The sequence below is a fragment of the Mustela putorius genome, unplaced genomic scaffold (assembly GCF_011764305.1).
Source record: "Mustela putorius furo isolate JIRA1106 unplaced genomic scaffold, ASM1176430v1.1 tig00003863_pilon_pilon_pilon, whole genome shotgun sequence".
NCBI lineage: Eukaryota > Metazoa > Chordata > Mammalia > Carnivora > Mustelidae > Mustela > Mustela putorius.
The window spans coordinates 20,867,888-20,889,689 of NW_025422015.1; the positions used below are offsets into that span (position 1 = coordinate 20,867,888).

The 21,802-nt window shown below is 42.9% G+C and overlaps 3 protein-coding genes and 4 non-coding genes across 8 annotated transcripts in view; 2 read left to right on the top strand and 5 right to left on the bottom strand.

Moving 5' to 3' along the window:
• The first annotated feature begins 423 nt into the window (after positions 1-423).
• Positions 424-1,956, top strand: LOC123387851 (DNA polymerase delta subunit 2-like). The gene is given in 3 exon segments (XM_045066341.1): positions 424-1,034; positions 1,036-1,348; positions 1,351-1,956. Coding segments are annotated over 3 exon segments (1,410 nt in total). The 5' UTR covers positions 424-473; the 3' UTR covers positions 1,887-1,956.
• A 1,552-nt stretch (positions 1,957-3,508) lies between these two features.
• Positions 3,509-3,614, bottom strand: LOC123387884. Its single transcript, XR_006602380.1, has one exon. It is a non-coding gene; the product is annotated as a U6 spliceosomal RNA (small nuclear RNA).
• Positions 3,615-8,611: 4,997 nt separating this feature from the next.
• LOC101674270 (40S ribosomal protein S12) lies at positions 8,612-11,379 on the bottom strand. The gene is made up of 6 exons (XM_004740224.3): positions 11,273-11,379; positions 11,077-11,127; positions 10,795-10,911; positions 9,640-9,742; positions 9,107-9,208; positions 8,612-8,701 (listed from the first exon to the last, which is right to left on the bottom strand). Exons 2-6 carry the CDS (start codon positions 11,088-11,090, stop codon positions 8,639-8,641), a joined length of 399 nt encoding a protein of 132 aa, XP_004740281.1. The 5' UTR covers positions 11,091-11,127; positions 11,273-11,379; the 3' UTR covers positions 8,612-8,638.
• Positions 8,818-8,948, bottom strand: LOC123387888. Its single transcript, XR_006602383.1, has one exon. It is a non-coding gene; the product is annotated as a small nucleolar RNA SNORA33 (small nucleolar RNA).
• Positions 9,293-9,369, bottom strand: LOC123387890. The gene has a single exon (XR_006602385.1). It is a non-coding gene; the product is annotated as a small nucleolar RNA SNORD100 (small nucleolar RNA).
• LOC123387887 lies at positions 10,494-10,566 on the bottom strand. The gene has a single exon (XR_006602382.1). It is a non-coding gene; the product is annotated as a small nucleolar RNA SNORD101 (small nucleolar RNA).
• A 205-nt stretch (positions 11,380-11,584) lies between the features above and the next one.
• SLC18B1 (solute carrier family 18 member B1) overlaps positions 11,585-21,802 on the top strand; it is a 43,278-nt gene continuing 33,060 nt past the window's right edge. Inside the window, exons 1-2 of one of the 2 annotated variants that reach the window (XM_045066343.1) lie at positions 11,585-12,028; positions 12,282-12,375. In XM_045066343.1, coding sequence (XP_044922278.1) covers positions 12,360-12,375 — 16 coding nt within the window. In that variant the 5' untranslated portion in view covers positions 11,585-12,028; positions 12,282-12,359. The remainder of the gene's footprint in view (positions 12,029-12,281; positions 12,376-21,802) is intronic. The other variant, XM_045066342.1, reaches the window with a different exon arrangement.

Genomic DNA, 21,802 nt, shown 5'->3' on the forward strand with positions numbered 1-21,802 from the left:
GACCACGATCAAGGTCATAACAAGGATGATCTTTATGCCTTGATTACAGTTACTTAAAAATCTGAATAATTTACTATACATTGATTCCTCTCCGTTATAGAACTCCTAATTCTGCTTTTGCATTTCAGCATGGCTCTTATTATGCATGTCACCATTTCCATGTTTCATAGTAAAGTTTCTAGATTCTTTACATGACTGAAATTTAGAATATAAAATTTTTGAACTGGATGATATCAAAATGCAGCTTGTGGCATGGTCTGAGGGTATAGTGAGCTCAGCTGCCTTCGAAAATGCGGCTTGTGGGGGTGAGGGAAGAAAAGGTTCTAACTGCTTCTTAAAAATTATACATGGGGGCGTGGCGGCGAGCGCGGACTGGCAGGAGGTGGCGGGAGGCCCGCGGCCGACAATTAGTGACTGCCGTGACTGCCGCTGCCTGGGCCCAAGCACGGGGTTCTGAATGCGTCTGGCACACCATGTTCTCGGAGCAGGCTGCCCAGAGGGCCCACACTCTCCTCTCCCCACCGTCCGCCAACAATGCCACCTTTGCCCGTGTGCCTGTGTCCTCGTACACCAACTCCTCCCAGCCCTTCAGGCTCGGGGAGCGCAGCTTTAGCCGGCAGTACGCCCACATTTATGCCACCCGCCTCCTCCAAATGAGGCCCTTCCTGGTGAGCCGCGCCAAGCAGCGTTGGGGTGGTGGAGTCCAGGTAAAGAAGCTGTGTGAGCTGCAGCCGGGGGAGAAGTGCTGTGTGGTGGGGACCCTCTTCAAGGCCATGCCGCTCCAGCCTTCTATCCTCCGCGAGATCAGTGAAGAGCACAACCTGCTCCCCCAGCCTCCTCGGAGCAAGTATATCCACCCCGACGACGAGCTGGTCTTGGAAGATGAGTTGCAGCGCATCAGACTGGAAGGCGACGTCGACGCATCACGGCTGGTCACAGGGACAGTGCTGGCCGTGCTCGGCTCCGCGAGAGACAGTGGCAAGTTCGTCGTAGAGGACCAATTCTTTGCCGAGCTCGCCCCTCAGAAGCCCGCACCCCCCCCCCCTTGACACAGACAGGTTTGTGCTGCTGGTGTCTGGTCTGGGCCTGGGTGGAGGCGGGGGCGAGAGCCTCCTGGGCACCCAGCTGCTGGTGGACGTGGTGACAGGGCAGCTGGGGGACGAGGGGGAGCAATGCAGCGCCGCCCACGTGTCCCGGGTCATCCTCGCTGGGAACCTGCTGAGCCACAACACCCAGAGCAGAGATTCCATCAACAAGGCCAAGTACTTAACCAAGAAGACCCAGGCAGCCAGCGTGGAGGCGGTCAGAATGCTGGACGAGATCCTGCTGCAGCTGAGTGCGTCGGTGCCGTGGATGTGATGCCAGGCGAATTTGACCCAACCAACTACACGCTGCCCCAGCAACCCCTGCACCCCTGCATGTTCCCGCTGGCCACCGCCTACTCTACACTCCAGCTGGTCACTAATCCCTACCAAGCCACCATTGATGGAGTCAGATTCCTGGGGACATCAGGACAAAATGTGAGTGATATTTTCCGGTACAGCAGCATGGAGGATCACTTAGAGATCCTGGAGTGGACCCTGCGTGTCCGTCACATCAGCCCCACAGCCCCAGACACACTAGGATGCTACCCCTTCTACAAGACTGACCCATTCATCTTCCCGGAGTGCCCTCACATCTAGTTCTGCGGGAACACCCCTGAGTTTGGCTCTAAAATCTTCCGAGGACCAGAGGACCAGAGGGTGCTGTTGGTGGCCGTCCCCAACTTCAGCACCACACAGACTGCCTGCCTTGTGAATCTGCGTAGCCTGGCCTGCCAGCCCATCAGCTTCTCAGGCTTTGGGGCAGAGGACGAGGATCTGGGGGTCTTGGGTCTGGGCTCCTGACTCAGAGACCCCAGCTATCTGTTCCATGTGACACTGACCCAGCAGTGGCATTTGTTTCTTAAGAAAAGCCTGATTGGGACGCCTGGGGCGCTCGGCCCGTGGAGCAACCAAGTATTGATTTTGACTCAGGTCTGATCTCAGGGGCGTGAGATGGAGCCCCATGTTGGGATGGGCGCTGGCGGTGGAGTCGGCTTGTGAGTCTCTCCGCCCCTCCCCCTGCGCGCACTCTCTTTCTCTAAAATGAATAAAGTCTTTAAAACAAAAAACAAAGCAAAAAAAAATTATACATGTAGTCCCTCCTGAAATAACAGCATAACTGCCTCACTTTATAAACCAAGTGTAGATAAGTACCCCCCAGCAAGACACAACATGCATCCACTTAGCAAAACATCTGCTGACCCCTGGAACTCACCAAGTATATCCAAGTGTCGAATCCAAAAGCAAACACGGGGCCTTTAATTTGTAGCCTTTTGTATGTTAATATTTTATTTTCCCCTTCTGAATCTCATATTTATTTATTTATGTGCATTTTTTTCCTTTGAATCTGGTGGCAGCACTGTGAAATATCACAGGCCTTTCACTCAGTATTTTGCTAACAAGCCAACCAGGTACAAACAGGATTTTTATATCAATTTGTAAATTCTAGTTGGGGGCAGTTGAGTCGAGAGAAGGAAAAATAAAAAGACAAATACTACATTTGTGTAAGGTTTAATTCACATCACTTGTACAATACTGTGCTGTTGGCATGTGTCTTAATAAATAGGCTTCAAAAAGAAATTATTGCAATGTAAAAATAGTTTCACTGAATTCACATGCTTTTTACTGTTCCCAGGTCTCAAAGTGGCTTTTAAAATGATTTTTCAGACTCTTAGAGCCTCTGTACCCCAGACTCTGTACCCCATACTGCGGTAGGATACATTTCTCCCCCCTGCTCCCTAGAGTGGAGCTGGAGTGAAGGGAGGCTGAGACAGCTTGGCACTGTGCTAGGCTAAAAGAGGCCCAGCTTGAGAGATTCACTGTTGTTGCCAGAAAAAAAAGGAACATGAGAAATTCAAGTGTCAAAAGAGGCTGGGGAGTTTAAGCCTGAGAAGAAAACCCACAAATTAACTAACTTACTAGATAGGCAGGTCAAATCTATTTATCCAACATTAGATATCTGAGTGCCTACACCAAGCGCGCTATTCAAACAGTGCATGGAACAAAGTCAATGCTTCCACGGAGAGAACAGTGTGGATTGTAATCTCCAAAATACATCTGTTACCTTAACACACTCCGGATTGTGCCCATTCCAAAATCGCCTGCTCTGAAACCTTCTGGCCTTCAGATAGAAATCTACAGAAATCTCAGTGTAGTGGAAGAAAAGGAGTCCTACAGAAGCATACCAAACGGACCTAAACCCTTTTCTCTAGGAATGTGTTGCAGAGTTTCAATTTCTTAGTTGTATATAAAATAACCACAGTCGCCTCTACTGACAGCCTCCCAGCACATGACATGACCTCACCAGCTTTGGATCCTGGATTTGGCATTAGGGCAAAAAGAAAATGTAACTAGAAGTAGTAAACCGAAGCCCAACAATCTTACTTCAGCATGGGAGGAGAAGCTTTCCCTACGAGGGGACCTGCTACAGTTAGTGCTGCTTCACGAATCTGCATGTCCTCCTTGTGCAGAGGCATAATCTAATCTTCTCTGCATTGTTCCAATTTAGTGTACGTGCTGTGGGAGGCAGAACTGTAGTTAGGGCTTTTCTGGCTTGTTTTTGGGGAAGTTCCCCACCAGGTTCCAGCTTCTTACTGCCCTCTGCTGGTTAAGCCTGACTTCAGTCTTCGTAAACCAGCCTTCCACCCAACTGCTATTCTACTAGATGAGTAAATAAATGCACTTGTTCACATTTTTAAAATTTTTTTGTATTACTGGCACTTCATATTAACCCCGAGAGAGCCCTATACCATTCTCGTTTTTTTAATTTTTTTTACTACAAAAGCAATACATATTGAAGAAAAAATAAGCAACATGTAAACCAAAATACCCACCTTTTCAAAACCACTGAAACCTTGATGTATGTCCTTATATTGTTTTGTTCAAAATGTGGTCCTATTGTACATTTTGAATATTGCTTTAAAAGTGTATGAACAGGGACGCCTGGGTGGCTCAGTTGGTTAAGCAGCTGCCTTCGGCTCAGGTCATGATCCCAGCGTCCTGGGATCGAGTCCCACATCGGGCTCCTTGCTCCGCAGGGAGCCTGCTTCTCCCTCTGCCTCTGCCTTCCACTGTCTGCCTGTGCTCGCTTTCACTCTCTCTCTCTCTGACAAATAAATAAATAAAATCTTTAAAAAAAAAAAAATAAAAAATAAAATAAATAAATAAATTTTAAAAAGTGTATGAACAGGGACGCCTGGGTGGCTCAGTTGGTTAGGCGGCTGCCTTCGGCTCAGGTCATGATCCCGGCGTCCTGGGATCGAGTCCCGCATCAGGCTCCTTGCTTGGCGGGGAGCCTGCTTCTCCCTCTGCCTCTGTCTGCCACTGTCTGCCTGTGCTCACTCTCGCTCCTCTCTGACAAATAAATAAATGAAATCTTTAAAAAAAAAAAAAAGTGTATGAACAGGGGCACCTGGGTGGCTCAGTGGGTTAGGCCTCTGCCTTTGGCTGTCAGGATTTTAGGGTCCTGGGATCGAGCCCCACATCGGGCTGTCTGCTCCGCAGTGAGCCTGCTTCCTCTTCTCTCTCTCTGCCTACTTGTGAGTTCGCTGTCAAATAAATAAAATCTTTTAAAAAAATAAAAGTGTATGAACAGATGTCCTTCATACTGTTTTTTAGGCACCATAATATCCTATTCTGTAATCGTACATTTTACTAATTCTCCTACTTTAACCCTCCAAAAAGTATGTTCTAATTGCCCTGTGATAAATATGTTAACAGCTATAATCATGCTTTCCTTTGCAATTGGGCCATAAATGTGTACTCTTCACCAAGGGCATTCTTAATTGATGCTGTAATTTTTCTCCTTTATCATCAAAAACAGGGAATTTTCCTTGGCAGGGCCACGGGATCATCACCAGTGCCTCCACAAGTGGAGGCATACTTCACAACCCAGTTTAGTTCAGAGATTTGAAAGAGATTTGAGTTTCTACCTGTAAAAGTACTTCTCGCTCTCCTGTCCGGCACTTGCCCTGTCTAAAGCCAATTTGTTGTGGAAATCAATTTAGGAATGCAGTGCTGATGGGGACTATGGAGTCAAAGAACAGAAGCAGAATTCTCTTAAAAGATGCTTCATGCAAACCAGGAAAAAGCTGAGAAAATTGCCCCTTTTGTGTAAAGAATCCGCAGGATCCCCTTCCTCCTCATTTCTAAGACTTTCCAAGCAAAACCGATTGTAATGTAACTTCAATCAGTAAACTGTGGCTAGGTAGAACAGGGTTTGTTGACTGAAATACCTTACTGGTAATAAGAGTTTGAATTTAGGTGTGCTTGTGCTATTTGAAGCATAAGCCAGGTCCTTTTTTTTTTTTTTTAAGGACACCAAAACTTTTCTCCTCTGGGGAGTGAGCATCAGTCTGAATCCTTCTGAACACTCTTGATGCATTAACATGTAGCCTAAGTCCCAAATGCCTGACCACTCTCTGAAAGATTAATTTCCAACTTTGACTTCCAGGACCCCTTTGCCCCCAGCACCTTGCCCCAGCACTCACACTTCACCCAGTAGGTTCTCTGAGAGCCTGGTGGCCTCCATCTTCAACACCTCCTTAGCCAGGCCAGGATGCCTCCACTGATCTTGCTGAAATTTACTGCCTCAATATTCTGGCTTGTGCATGGAGCTTTTGTGGACTGGGAGACAGTCTTACCCTCTCAGCCTGTCCCATCACCCACCTGGAGTGATGAAAACTGTGATCTTATTTCTGTCGCTTTTGACTATCCATCCTCACCTTCTCTGTGGGCCTCAGGAGTACATGGAGACATTAAAAGCTTATTTGAACAATCTCAAACTGCCTACACAATGATTCTGTTGCTTCTATAATCCAGTTGAAAATGAACAAATACCTGTTTTTAAGACACCAACTTAATACAACCCTGTAGTAAATCCACTATGGATGTCCTGGGGTTTTTTAAAAAAGCATTTAAAGTGGCTTACCAAAACTACATCTATCAGAAATTGTAGTATCAGGACCAAGCAAAAAATTTTAAAAAGCAAAAACAGGAGTTAAGGACAAGGAAAATTGATTTCCTTGGAGTGGAGGTTTCTTACAGCTGAAATGAACAGGAACACCCAAGTCTCACTGACCACAGGAACAAGAAAACAGTACGAAGTGCTTGGCTCAGATGACACCTGCTTTGGCCTGGGCCCTTTAGCATGGATGAGCTCCCTTGTGAATTCCATATAAGCTATACAGCCAAATCCAAACCTAAGACTGCTGTTACATTTGAACTGGGTTTTGAAGGTTGATTAGAAAGCCCAGTGGGGGGGCGCCTGGGTGGCTCAGTGGGTTAAGGCCTCTGCCTTCGGCTCGGGTCATGATCCCAGGGTCCTGGGATCGAGTCCCGCATCGGGCTCTCTGCTCAGCAGGGAGCCTGCTTCCCTTCCTCTCCCTCTGCCTGTCTCTCTGCCTACTTGTGATCTCTGTCTTTCAAATAAATAAATAAAATCTTTAAAAAAAAAAAAAAAAAAAAGAAAGCCCAGTGGGGAAACCTACATTTCAGGCAGAAAGAGCTCAGTGTAACAACTCTGATAGCAGATGTTAAATTCAAGGGAGTACTGACTCACAGCTTTAGCTCACTGAGCAGCTACTACAGTCCGTGAAGTCTGTGATGGCTTAAACAAGGTGGGGGCGGGAGCAGAGGACTCCTGATGCCTCTACCTTGAAAACTGAAGTAGATGTAAACACTCGGTGCAAAGCCTGATACACTATTCAGTAACCACTTTCCTCTAACTGAAAACATTTTGAGAATCTTCAAGCTCACTGGGAGATATACAAAACTTGAGGCACACTAAAGTTGAGGTACAAGTGGGTGTTCATGGAGTGCCCCCTAGGGCACACCCTTTGCCTAGAGCTGGCCAAAACTAAAACAACTCCGATTTAGAGAAAAAGGAAATCTGGAGAAGTTACAGAACAGCCCCAGGAAGGCTAGACGGAAGTGAACAGGGCCACAGAACTCTGGTGCTAGTGTTAAGGGAGAAAGGGGCATAAGAAGTGAAGTGTGGCAAAGTGCTCAAGTATGGACGAAACTCTTGAAAATCCAGGAGGTGAAGATGAAAAAGCTGTGAAGCTATTGAGTTTGACCATAAAGTCTCAGGGACCAGACTGACATTTTAGAGAAAGCAGTTGAGAAGATGGAAATCACCATCTTGAGTATTACGAACAGCCACAACAAAGTAGTAGACATCTAGTAAAGGGCACAGTATTCCTTAGAGATCTGACCTGAGGGATCAGTGGATATGCAAATACCAAAAACACCTAATGCTGTCTTAGGTCAGTGAAGATACAGTTCAGCCAGTTTTCCCAAAATGGAAATGCCAAGCGCTATACTCAGCTATCCTCCCTAGCATGAGCTACAGAATTCCCAAACACCATCAAATCCCAAGAAAAAGTTGGAAGAAGGGTTTTGCTACTCCAACAGCTCAAACAGTGCCAGGTTAAGAGTGAATGACTCACAACTATTTGCCTCATAGATATTCATATGCACCAGAATTCAAAACAAAGAGAAGACTCCTTCCTTAGAAATAGCAGACAGCTTGGGTTGACATTTAATGGTGACAGATGAACCCCAAGGTACCCTATCTAAGGAAACTATCCTTAAGGCTTTAGGACTACGGTAGCTCTAGGACTCTTGAAGCCATTCACTCCACCACAGCAGATACCATGCAGAGAACAAGCAGCCTTTAGTGATCCTAGAGGTTGCTACATTACCTAGAGGTGAATTTTATTGAAGACTTAAAACCTATAAACTCCCAAAATGCAGAAAAATACTCACCATTGTACAAGCAAGCATTCAAAACCGATCTGGCTCCATTTTGCTTCATGTACCCACATAACTATGCATCAGTACCAAAAAACTAGAGTAGAGAAATTCTAAGTAACCTTTAGCAGCAACTTATCAAGGACTTTGATTATAACATTTCCATTAATCCTACCTGGCTCACTAATTTCATGCTGTACCAACTTGGTCCAGGCCTGAAATACATGGGTCATCACTGACTCTCTGGAGATTGAGACTTCAGCATAGAGAAGCATATCCTGCTTCTGCGCCTAAGACAGTACCAAGGGTTATAACCCACACCATGAACACCCTGTCTCTTCCAAAGGACATGTCCATTAAGCATTTTCTGGACATCCCGTGCTTTGCGTCCCACAGCCTAAATCCAATCCTGCCTACCTAGTATTTTCTATCAACTTGTTTGACTTCTTCAATCTGCTGTCAAGTTGCCAGACTGCAAAGTAACACCCACACTTGACTAGCCTTGGCCCATTTCTCTAGGTCCGAGGCGGTCTTGATGTTGTTACAAACAGCACACTTAACCCCTGGATGTCACATTCACTTTAAGGCTTTTGCTACTTAGGTCATCCTGTTCTCAGTTTTTAACAGTTTACTGACTGGTTAGAGTACGCTTTCATTTAGAAACCAGGAGGAAACAAACAGCATGTTTCTAGTTATTTTGCTAATTATACAAGGATTATCCTTTCTCTTGCTAAGAGACCTTATTCTAGTGCCCCCCAATAAAAAAACAAACCAGGTGTGGAACAAGAGCTAAGTTTATTTGTTCATTTCTTGCACTTGAAGTATTCCTCGATGACATCCTTCGCCTGAGACTCTTTACCATAGTCCTAAAAGAATTTAAAAAAAAATCTTTAACATTTAGAAAACTCTTACCAAGTTGTTAGTACTGGTTTTGGCGAAGCTTTACAAAATTATTTCTGAAAATGTTTCCATCATTGCAATTTCTTATAGCCATTTTCAGGGACCTTAAAGACTTCAATGTCTTTAAGGCTCGTAACATGGCATTACTATTGCCAGCATTTTCTAAAATTTCTGCAGAAACACATTCAGGTAAGCAGATTAATTGGCTGGCTTAATTACAGCCTCTTTTCCTTTTCTCAAAGGCAGAAAAGGACATCTTTTAAGTGTTCAAAAATTACACTTTTTTTTGACATTCCTCACAATTAAAATTCTACACTGAATTATGCAGCTTCCCAGCACAACCTTCACCCCAGAGATAAATAATGACTTACCTTAACCACCACACAACTGCAACCAACCACTTTACGGGGTTTTCCCTCTCTGTCAATTTTACAGAGGCCTACCCACTCTCCTAGTTTCTTGTTGTCATCAACCTGTTTAGAGAAATTAAAAAAAAAAAAAAAACCACCGTATTAGCAGACAATAATGCTACTGACAATAAATCAGCCCAAAAGGAAGCTGTAGTCAGATAGGGTGACATGGCAGTTTCCTCATGGCAATTCAGTAGAGGGAGCCAGTTGTCATCATGTACAGCATCAGATCACCTAAAAGCACTCTACCTCACTTCTATACCAACACCAAAATTACCAGTTAATTCTGCAGGAACAGAACATCTCCGTAACTAGCTTTACACAGTCCAAGGTATCAAGCCTATGTGATGTTTTTCACACCACCAGAACGCAAGGACACTTTCTTTACAAAATTTACTAACTGGATAAAACAGCATTAATACAGCTATAACCCTAACTGGCTCAATTTTCATTAGGCTAAAGCATCTGTAAATTCAGATAAATAAGTAACTTACCTTGATTAGGTTGATTTGGTGTTCAGCACAAAGGGCCTCCACCAACTTGACATACATAGGTTCATCACAGTTGGATGCAAGCACACAAAGATGGGCTTGGCGCCTGAAAGGCAAACCTGGTTTAAGCTAAAACCCGGGTCTGAAACAGAACTTTACAAGAGTTACCTCTGCAATCATTACACTGGCCAAACACAAGCAACACCCACTGTACAACTACTGCAGTTCAAAAAACCTGTTAAATAGCACAGTTCCAGTCACTGACAAAAATCAAGCCTCCAGGAACCCCCCCAAATACTAGTTTTATGAAGAAATTAGTTCACCAATTTGTGACCAAAGCACGACCATCCTTTCGTGCAAGCCACTGACACGTTCACAAACTACTGTGGTGAAACACAAACCACTGCTATTAGAATTGTTACCTGTTACCGGCCCAGAAAACTAGTATAGGCCTCACTGCCGTTGTACAAGTAGTGCGGAGGGCTCACACCAGGACCAGAAAGGGTTCCAGCAAGTGCTATTTCCAGTGAACTCAAGTGATCAACCTCCACCAAAGTGAGCTGAATGAACTTGTTTACTGCCCAAGAAATTCTTAAAAGCGAATTAAAATTCAGCTCAAACAGTTAATACCTGCAGCTGCTTTGCCACTAGAAGAACCAGCCCAAGAGGAAACAGAGTTACAAAATCTCCGTATTTTTTTATTTCTACAGCTATGACTTTCTCAAATTTAAGTCCAGATGCTTCTGCAACATTAGCCTGAAATTCCCTAATTTAACTTGGTAGTTCCATTTTCGCTAACTGCCAAATGAGGATTCCTGATCAGTCCTTTTAAGCGAAATTAACTCCACAACCTACAGGTTTGTCAGACTGTTCTGTTTCACTCATAAGAAGAGTGAAGGGGTATCCGACAATTTAAGTCATCATTCAAACACTGTAGTCTTCCTCTAGTTATACAATTACTCATTCTCATTCCAAACAGAAACTCACAAGCTTGGCAGGCTATAGAGATCTGAGTTCTGATACCTTTTCCTAGGTTTCCTGCAGGACGGATGCCATTCAGAACTCTTGCGCTAACACCATGAACTTCACGCTTTCTTCCCTCGGCTGCAGTTTTGTTCCGGTTCCAACAACCCACCGTACTGAGACTGATACACGTACTTGTCTAAGGCTTTGGCAGCTTCGCGAATTCCACGTGCTAGGCCATCGTGGATGAGGGCGGTCTTCAGCACCTCTTGTAAAGCAGTATTAACGTCCATTACACCTCCAGCAGCAATGCTGAAATGCAGCAAATAAACTCCAAACCATTAGTAAACTCCCCGAACGCCTAAAACCCTGAACTGAATAATCACACGCCCTTAAGGCGCCGCGGCCTACTCGGACCCCACATCCCCCGCTCACCGCCCGTTCCCTGCCGGTACCAAACCCCGAGGCTGGGCTCACCCTTCCTCGGCCATGGCGGTGGATTACGAGTGTAGCCGAATCTTGACTGCACTACAATACAAAAACAAAACAAAAAAAAAAGAAAAAGAAAAAGAGAAAGCCAGGTAACTAAATATAAATAGCTCGGCCAAGGCCCAATTCCGGGCCAAAAGCAGTAAATGCACCACAGCCACCACCCCAACCTCGCTCAACTCACCCCTCGTCTCCGCCTCCGCGCAACTCGGCGGCGGCAGGGAAAGAGGTCGTACGCGTCCGCATGACGGTATTTAAGGGCTTCCCAGGACCCCCTATGCGCATGTGCATTCCCGTTCATGAAAGAGGTGGCTCTGGTGGTGCCGGGCCTCGAGAATTTCTGTTTCCGGATTGAGGTGGTTCAGAGACGAGGGTATTCCTAGTCTTCTGGCTCTGCGCGGCCGGTCACTGACACACGCAACAGGCACCAACGCGGACAGCCTCACAGCGTCCTTTCCCGCCGGAGGCGTGGTCTACGCAGGCCCAGAGAGCTCGTTCTACGGAGCGCAAGAGGGGCCAAGCGCGCCTCTGTGCTGTCTCGTTAGGTCTCTCGACCCTTGCCTTCCTCGCTGAGTCCGTTTGAACCTTTGTCACACTCCATTGTAGCTTCTTGTCGACCCCCACCAACTGGGCCTTCCTGCGAGGCACACTGTCCCGTCTCTTCTCAGCCATTCCAAATGTCTGCGAATGGGTTTTGTGGGTGATCCCCATTTGTTGTGAAACGAAAGCCAGCACGTTTTCAACACTAAGCACATGGTAAAATTCCACGTTACCGGCGATATGTTGGTAGAGTGCCACCTGAGGTGGTTGGTTACGGCTTCTAAATGTAGTTGGTTCTAATGAGTTTTTTTTTTTTTTTCTTTTTCTAAGTCTAGATTGTTCCCTAAACTCGTAATCCCGCGCAAATCGGGATTCAGTAGGTGCCTTGGAAACGCCTACGGTGTGCCAGACTCCGGAGTAATAGTGATGAGAACGTGGTCTTTGAGAAACCTGGCCTTAATTTTGCCGTGCGGGGCTGGCGGAGTTAGAAATGGAATCCGAGGACCCTTGAACTCTATGGCCAGAAGCAGCGTTTTGCATTTTGCATTTATTGGCCATTCTCCTACCCCCGTTTCAAAACGCAAATATCTGAAATACGGCCGCGCATTCTCATTCTCAGTACGGTCTCTTTTTCTTTCTTCTTCTTTTTTTAGAACTTCCTCTCCTGTCAAGTCTCCAGGCCAGTCAGCAATTAGGCGTTTGTTAAGTGCCGGTACCGGGGATACAGTGACATGGACCGTGGATACAGTGAGTGCTGTGGAGAAAACAAAAATGAGTAACATGAGTGCGGGACGGAATTAACCAGAACAAGAGAGATATATTGGAATTTTAATAAATGTATATAGTTCGTTTTTACCACTTTGAATGCTTACAGATTTTCATTTTTAAAATGTGGAGCTTTTTCATTCTATTCATGACTCATCCTAAAAGGCTGCTCACTTATTTGTTGATTTAATTACCTATTAAACATTGGCGTTAAAAAAAAAAAAAAGTTCCGGACCTTATAAAAATGAAATTTATTACTACCGCTCTCACGGTTGTGGTAGGATTAAGATTTAAACCCAAGATTAACATACTTAAACGCCACAGAGAAGGTACAAAGTGCATGGGGGTTAGAGAGTGGAGATGGTGTGGAAAGATAAAGATGGATTTGTGGCAACATTTGAAATGGGAAAACAACAACAACAAATGAAAGGGTTCTAAACCGGGAGCATAAGAGAAAAGGAGAGGGTGTTCTAAGAGGAGTAGAGAGTAAGGGCAAAGGCCCAGATGCCTCCTTGGCTTTTTTGGAAGTTATCATAGCACACTTGTATTTTCGAAAGAGAATGTGGAGGTTTCAGCAATTTCTAGTTACCTTGATAAAAGTTGATAAAAGTTAAGGTGCTAAGCATTGGATTTCATATTAGATTTCTCCCTCCACCCTCCAAAACAAATATTAGAGAGAAGGCAGAGAATTTGGTAAAAACTCAAGAAATGTAATAGGGGAAAATAATAATTTCCAAACAATGTATTTATACAGAGTGAAAGCAATTAAGTACCTTTTTGCTTTTGTTGATTTCTCTCTTCTAGCAGCTGGTAGTCTGTTATGTAGATTCAAATATCATGGGCCTATGCCTTAATATTTCACCTTATAAATACCTTTTCTACTAGTTGTAAACCTCTTTCCTTAGAACCAAACCTATATATATTTTTTGAAGTTCTAATACATAGCTGTTTCTAATCCTAGGAGTGAACTTAAGGGACACAGTGGCGATTCAAGGATTCTTAATATAAATGTACTTAGTTCACTTGCTTAAGGTTACTTCCTCTCAATTTTAGATATTGCCAAAGGTTGAAGATAATATTACTTAGAGACTAAATGCCAGAGTCATTCTTATACCAGTAGGTTATAATACTTATAGAAAGCACACAAATGTGCATCTAAAATACCCACGAAAGGTAAATTCTAAAGTTTGTTTGAGGAACAATAAATAACAGTAAGTAATTTTGTTTAGCACTTCCTATGTACCAACTAACGTGCTAAATTATTATGTTTTCTTCCTTGATTGTCCTTGAGACCTTACATGGTAGTGGTGGTATTAGCCTCATTTAACAAAGTAAAGGAATAAGCTTAGAGAGTTGCTCAAGATCACACAGCTAGTAAATGCAGAGCCTAAAACTGCAATATTTGAGCCCAGTATTTGCAGTATTTGAGCCCAGTGGACTTCAAAGCTTATGCTTCCAACCCCTCATCCATTTGAATGATTGCCCAAATGTGGATGATCATAGAATTCAATAACTCTTCACATCTGATGTTGGGAACAATGCAACTGATTAAACTTCATTGTGCTAAAAAGCTGGGTAGATGGAGAAAGAAAATATTGCAGTTTTATTTTTTTTTATTTTTTATTTTTTTTTAAAGATTTTATTTATTTATTTGACAGATAGAGATCACAAGTAGGCAGAGAGGCAGGCAGAGAGAGAGGAGGGGGGGAAGCAGACTCCCTGCTGAGCAGAGAGCCAGATGTGGGGCTCGATCTTAGGACCCTGAGATCATGACCTGAGCCGAAGGCAGAGGCTTTAACCCACTGAGCCACCCAGGCGCCCCGAAAATATTGCAGTTTTAGGCAGAAAAAGAGAATAGTAGAAATTTACATTCCTTATCTAAGTAGATACCTTATTAGTTTGCTACAGCTTCCATAACAAAGTATCAAAACCTGGGTGACTTGGGGCACCTGGGTGGCTCAGTGGGTTAAAGCCTCTGCCTTCGGCTCAGGTCGTGATCCCAGGGTTCTGGGATAGAGCCCCGCATCGGGCTTTCTGCTCAGCGGGGAGCCTGCTTCCTCCTCTCTCTCTCCCTGCCTCTCTGCCTACTTGTAGATCTCTGTCTGTCAAATAAATAAATAAAAATCTTTAAAAAAAAAAAAAAAAACCTGGGTGACTTAAACAACAAAGTTATTGACTCAGTGCTGAAGGCAAGTAGTCTGAAATCATGGAGTCTGCAGGGTTGGTTCCTTTTAAGGCTGTGAGGGTGAATCTGCTCATTCTTTGCTCCTAAATTCTGGAGCTTTGCCAGAAATCTTGGTGTTCCTTGGCTGTGGAAGCATAATTCCATCTTCACATGGTGTTCTCCTTTTTTTCCTTTTTTATAGGGATACTAGTTATTCTTTTTTTTTTTTTTTAAGATTTTGTTTCTTTATCTGAAAGTGTGAAAGAGCACAAGCAGGATGAGAGAGAAGAGGAAGAGGGAGAAGCAGACTCTTGGCTGAGCAGGGAGGCCACTGACGGGATCTTAAATCATGACCAGAGCAGAAGGCAGATGCTTAACAGAGTGAATAACCCAGGCACCCCAAGGATACTAGTTACCTTGTATTAAGGGCCCACCCTACTCTAGTATGACCTCATCTTAACTAATTACATTTAAAACAACCCTCCAAATAGGGTCTTGATACGTGGTGCTAAGGTTAGGACTTGAACATATGTATTTCAGGAGAACACAATTTAGCCTAAAACAGATGTCAGAAGAAGAGATGTAGGACAGAATAAATGATAAAGAAGATATTTGAGTTAAATTACAACAAGCTTACTTGAAAGACCAGAGCTGGGAAGAGAAGCTGGGCCAATGTCCATTAAAGACTTTATTTCTTTGAGTGATGGGGACCAGCGAGTTCAAATTTCAGCTCACTTTGTGGCCTTGAGCAAATTACTTATTTTTCTGAGCCAGCAGAATTGATAATACTATAAAATTTTGTAAGGATTAAATGGGATGGTTATTTAAAGTGTTCACCACTCTACCTGTGGATGTAGTTATTTATCTTATAGAGAATTTGATATGACAATATATGGAGGGGTATCTGGGTGGCTCAGTGGGTTTAGCACCCTTTGGCTCAGGTCATAATCCCAGGACCTTGGGATCAAGCCCCAGGGCTGCTCCTTGATCAGCAGGGAAACTGCTTCTCCCTCTCCCTCTGCCTGCCGCTCCTCCTGCTAGTGCACTCTTGCTTTCTCTCTGACAAATAAATCTTTTTGACAATAAAGCAAATAAAAGGTTTTTTTTTTTTTTTTTTTTTTTTTTTTTTTTTTTTTTTTTTTTTTTTTTTTTTTTTTGGAAAGGTTCTTAAGTATTACTTTCTCTTGCCTTAAACCGCCCAGCACTAAGTACAGTGATCTGCATATTGGAATAACTAGACTGATATGTACTGCGTGAACACATCATATTAAATAAGTTTAAAGAGGCAACTGGGGTGGGAGGGGGGGTGCATGCATGGCTCAGTGGGTTAAGCCTCTGCCTTCAGCTTAGGGTCCTGGAATAGAGCCCTGCATTTGGCTCTCTGCTTAGCAGGGAGCCTGCTTCTCACTCCCCAACCCCCGCCTACTTGTGATCTCTCTCTGTGTCAAATAAAATCTTTTTAAAAAAAAAAATAAAGAGGCAACTGAATAGCTGACATACCTAAAAGAAAGCCATGTTGAAAACTACAGAACTAGAGCGAGATAAAGCAACATCTCTTGTGAATTAGTGGGAGGTTTGGGGCATCCCAGAAAACCACATTTAAAAGAAAACCATGTTTATGGTGCACTTGGGTGGCTCAGTGGGTTAAGCCTCTGCCTTCAGCTCAGGTCATGATCTCAGGGTCATGGGATTGAGCCCTGAATGGGTCTCTCTGCTCAGCAGACAGCCTCTCCCCCCCCCCCCCTCTGCCTGCCTCTCTGCCTACTTGTGATCTCTGTCAAATAAATAAATAAAATATTTTTTTTAAAAAAGAAAAGAAAACCACGTTTAATTTTAAAAAGTTTTAAATGTCCCTACCTTTGAGGATAGAAAATAAACTCAATCCATGGAAATGGGAGCTAAGAAATAGGAGAAAACTCAGGAAATATTATCCTGCTGTAGCTCAGGGTAATATAGGTCTAGTCTTGACTTGTGTAGCATGTGGTTTGAAAGATACTGCAGAAAATTTAGTTGTAGCTGAAGAGAGGTTTAGGCCAAAGAAGATAGAACTATTATATCAAGGGAAGAATCAAAGAAGAAAGAAAAGTTGGTAAGAGGAAAGAGAATGAAGAAAATAAGAAATGAGATGACTCAGAATGAAATAAATTAATAAAGACACCTGGTAGCTTGTAAAGTTAACATGTGAGGACTTTAATTGGAAAACCTAGTTTATTAAGGGGGAAATGGTTGTAGGAGAGAATGGGGCTAGATGATCAAAAAGCTGAGTATGAAGCCTATGTAAATAGTTTAATAGTTAATAGTTTATAGCTAATAGTTTTGTGCCATTCTCCTCTATCCATAAGTCTATTTTTTAAATAAAGATTTTATTTATTTGACAGAGAGCACAAGCAGGGGGAACAGCAGGCAGAGGGAGAAGCAGGCTCCCCTCTGAGCAAGGAGCCTGATGCAGGACTCAGTCTGAGGACCCTGGGATCATGACCTAAGTCGAAGGCAGATGCTTAACTGCCTGAGCCACCCAGGCATCCCAAACCTCCCATAAGTTTTCTCAGTCCTTGTTGTTACTGCTACCAGATGCTCCCCAGAGCTCTTTGCGTGCTGTAGCTGCTTACTATAGCACAGATTCAGAATTGCTGGGGACTAAATATACTGAGGAAGATAATCAGAAGTAATAAAGATTTATGAATAAACTAATTATAAACCAGCAACACGGATAATTTGTAAATTAAAAAGAGTAGTGACCAATAGAAAAAACCCTAAATTCACATTAAATGTATTCACTTGGGATACAAGGAGGACCTGAGTGTGTAGGGCTCAAGATCCCAGTGTTTCTTTCTCTAGACTAGATCTGTTGTTTTCTGTTACATTTCTTTTTTTTTTTTTAAGGTTTTATTTATTTATTTGACAGAGATCACAAGTAGGCAGAGAAGCAGGCAGAGAGAGAGGAGGAAGCAGGCTCCCTGCCTAGCAGAAAGCCCGATCCGGGGCTCAATCCCAGGACCCTGGGATCATGACCCCAGGGGAAGGCAGAACCTTTAACGCCACACAGGCGCCCCACTGTGTTACATTTCTTTTGAATAATGGGTCCTGATGCTCTAAAAAGTGTTTGATAACTGCAGTTTTTATTAGAGAACAATTGGAATAAAACCAGGACCATTCTTGTCTTTAGAACTAGAGGTATATTAAAGAGAGAAAAACGTCCTAGTCACCTAACCAGTTCTAACCCCAAACAAAGAAGTTAAAGGGTAGACTGATGATCTAAGAATTCTTTATGTCGACTCCTCCTCTCTCTCATTTTCTGACTCTGTAGCCTTTGTCAAAATACTTCTAGTCTAATGATCCTCAAGTGCCTCGTCTACAAAATGTAGTGGAGAATTGAATAAGATGCTCTTAAAGACTCCTTTGGTTTGGACATGCTATGCTATCATTTTGCAACAATAATTTTAACTTCTAGTAAATGCTGAATACTTATGCAATCTACTGTATTCATTTTTTTATATCATATGACTTCAGCACATGACAATGAATTATAGCTGATGCCAACTTTCCTCCTGTGTATCCACGTTATAGATGATCTCTTAATTTGTAAATGACAGTTGTTGCTTTCTTTCTTTCTTTTTTTTTTTTTTTAAGATTTTATTTATTTATTTAACAGGCAGAGACAGAAGTAGGCAGAGAGGCAGGCAGAGAGAGAAGGGAAGCAGGCTCCCTGCTGAGCAGAGAGCCCAATTCAGGGCTTGATCCCAGGACCCCGGGATCATGACCTGAACTGAAGGCAGAGGCTTTAACCCACTGTGCTGCCCAGGCGCCCCAGTTGTTGCTTTCTTGTATTAGGATAAGAAAGCATGTTTATTGTAGAAAATTTGGATAATACTGTATCAATTATGGTTCTTGCATACAACTGATTGATCTATGGCCAACATTTAAAAAAAAAAAAAAAATGAAGGGCACCTGGGTGGCTCAGTGGGTTAAGCCTCTGCCTTTGGCTCAGGTCATGATCTCAGAGTTCTGCCTGCTTACCCCTCTCTTTCTGCCTGCCTCTCTGCCTACTTGTGATCTCTCTCTCTGTAAAATAAATAAATAAAATCTTTAAAAAAAAAAAAATGAATCGGGTCACTTGAGTGGCTCAGTCTTTTAAGCAGCTGCCTTCAGCCCAGGTCAAGATCCCAGGGTGCTGGGATTGGGCCCCATATCTGGCTCTCTGCACAGCAAGGAGTCTGCTTCTTCCTCTCCCTTTTCTGCTCCCCCTGCTTGTGCTCTCTCCCTCTTTCAAATAAATAAATAAGTTAATAACTAAAATTACTCTACTAATAAGCTATTATATGGCTCAGAGGATTCAAGGGTTTGCTAGTAATCAGGTTTGAGCAATGGTAGGAACAGGATGTTCTAGGGATCTTAGTTACAGGAGCTCATGAAGTCTCATAAGGAAGGCAGTTCTTCTCAAACTAACTGACTATATGGAGATTGTTCACCTGATCCTGCACATAATAAAATACAGCACAACTACTAGGAGCTTCTGCAAGATAAATCATCTTGCAGATAACAAATGTAAGCCTAAAAAATTTCAAACAACTATCTAAAGACTCTGAACAGTAACCAAAAATAGATAGAACTGGGGCAGCAGGGTGAGGATGGTGGTCAACCCTTGAAAAAAGAATGGCAGTGGCTAACCTCCCATTTTTATGGCTTCTAGTATAAGGGCAGACCCCAGTCAGGGCCACTTGGGGCAACTAATTGTTAAAATTTTGCTTTACTTCTTGGAGGACCAGAGGGCAGAGTTTAGAGCAACCACAGCTACTGGAAATGGAGGTTTGGGGGAAATCCCCGAAAAGGAGAGACTCTGAAAAAGGAAGACCACTATTCTAGGTATTAACTCTGTCTAAATGGCTGGCTTTTAAACTACACATACATGGGGCAGATTCTTAGGAATGTAGCCAAGGTTCAACAAATGCCCAGCAATTTCCTACAGAGGAAAAATATAAACTCTAAGTCGAGGCAGCTTAACTCTTGATGACATATTTTTAAAAATCAATATTATTTGAAAGAAAACAACAGAATCCGTGCAGTGTATTACTCTTGATGTCCTTGATAGGATATAAAATTATTATATATACTAAGAAACAGGGAAAAATGACTCTTACACAAGAGACAAGGTAATGTGGAAACTGAATCTAAAATAATCAAAATGTTTAAATTAGCAGAATCTTAAAGCAGCTATGAAAATGTGTGCAAGAATGTAAGAAAAAATAATTCTCATTTTGAATGAGCAAATAGGAAAAGCATAAATTATAAATAGAAATCTGAAAATTTAAAAATAAAATGTGAGAAATTTATTGGAAGGCCTAGCAGTAGACTGAAGATGACAAAAGGACCAGTGAATTTTAAGCTAGATCAGTCGGAAATTATCCAATGTAAAGAACAGAGAAAAACTATTGAATTAAAAAAAGTGAATACAGCTGCAATTATCTGTGGGATTAAAAATCTAACATACATATAATTAAATGCATATTTCTAACATCTATGCAATTGGAGTGCCTGAAGGAGACAAAGAATGAGATAAGAAAAAAATATTTGAAAAAAATCATGTGTAAAAGCCTCCAAAATTTCATGAAACACATACATTTACAGATTCAAGAAGCTCGTTGAAGCCCAAGAAGTATAAATACAAATACAGAAGGAGGAGTTAAGATGATGGAGGAGTAGAAGGACCCTATGCTTGCCTCTTCCCTGGAACACAGTGAGATAATTATCAAATCATTCCGAACACCCAGGAAATCAATCTGAGGACTGAGAGAACTACCTGCAAAACTAGAGGGAGAAAAGAGGCCACATCATGGAAGGCAGAAGGCGCAGTGATGGGATTTGGGGGAGAAAAGAATGGTGGGTACTATAGAGAGGAGGGAGCCCTGATCACAGAGAGGAGAGAGAGAGACACGCTGCGCGAGCAGGAGTGAACAGGCACAGCCTGTGCAGGATTGCATAAGAAAAGCACTTCCCCAAAACCATTGACTGGGAAAATGAGAGGGGCTGATTATAGCAAGTTTTTACAAGAAGCGGAGCTGAACGTCTGAAGTTTTAGAAGTCTGCATCATCACCAGGGTAAAGCCTGGTGGGCCCAGTGGTGCTCCTGTAAAGGAGATGGAGGACAGAGGTTGGGGAGCGGAAGCATCCTCTGAGAATAACCCTGGGTCATGCAGGGAGAGACAGTTTTCCTTCTTGGAGCCCATTTGGGAGAGGTGTTGCAGCCTCCCAGAGAACAAAAGCGTGGGAGGACTCCACTAAACTGCCCCATTCATTAGCATACAAGAAGAGGTACTTGAGGGCAGTTAACCTGGAAGCTAGCTTTTTGCTGTGCTTTCCCATGAACTGCAAGCCCTTGTGCAGTCCTGAGACTGCTATTCTGAGACAAACCACAATGGGGCAAGACCAGAGCATCAGCACGGGTCCACACCATGCTTGGTCCCTAAATGGAGAGATGAAGAATTTCCCAGACACACAAAAACTAAAGGAGCTTGTGACCACTAAACCAGTCTAGTAAGATATATTAAAGGGGACTTTGAGTGGGAAAGAGAGACCAAAAGCAACAAGGACTAGAAAGGAACAGAGAGAATCTCCAGAGCAATGAATTTATGGGTAATAAAATGGTACTAAATTCATATCTATCAAATATCACTGAAAATGTAAATGGACTAAATACTCCAGCCAAAAGACATAGGGTATTAGAATGGATTAAAAAACACATACACACAAAATCAAGACCCATTTAGATGCTGCCTATGAGAGACTCATTTTAGATCTAAAGACACCTGCAGATTGAAAGTGAGAGGATGTGAAAACAGAGCAGGACAAGGCATACTTATGTCAGACAAACTAGATTCTAAACCGAAGACTGTAATGAGAGATAAAGAAGGGCACTGTATTCTACTAAAGTGTTCTATCCAACAAGAAGATCTAACAATTGTAAATATTTATGCCCCAGCTTAAGAGCACTCAAATATATAAATTAGTAACAAATATAAGGAAACTCATTGGTAATAATATAATAATAGTAGGGGATTTAATACCCCAATTACAGCAATGGACAGATCATGTAAGCAAAACACTAACAAGGAAACAATGGTTTCGAATGACCAACTGGACTAGATGGACTTAACAGACGATTTAGAACATTTTTTTTAAAAGACTTTATTTACTTAGATGACAGAGAGATGCAGCAAAAGAGGGAACACAAGCAGGGGGAGTGGGAGA

Coding starts and splice junctions, on each gene's coding strand:
- LOC101674270 (XM_004740224.3), bottom strand. Junction 9,209..9,639: donor ACCAAATCAACCTAATCAAG/GTAAGTTACTTA, acceptor TTCTCTAAACAG/GTTGATGACAACAAGAAACT. Junction 8,702..9,106: donor GCAGTTGTGTGGTGGTTAAG/GTAAGTCATTAT, acceptor AAATTCTTTTAG/GACTATGGTAAAGAGTCTCA.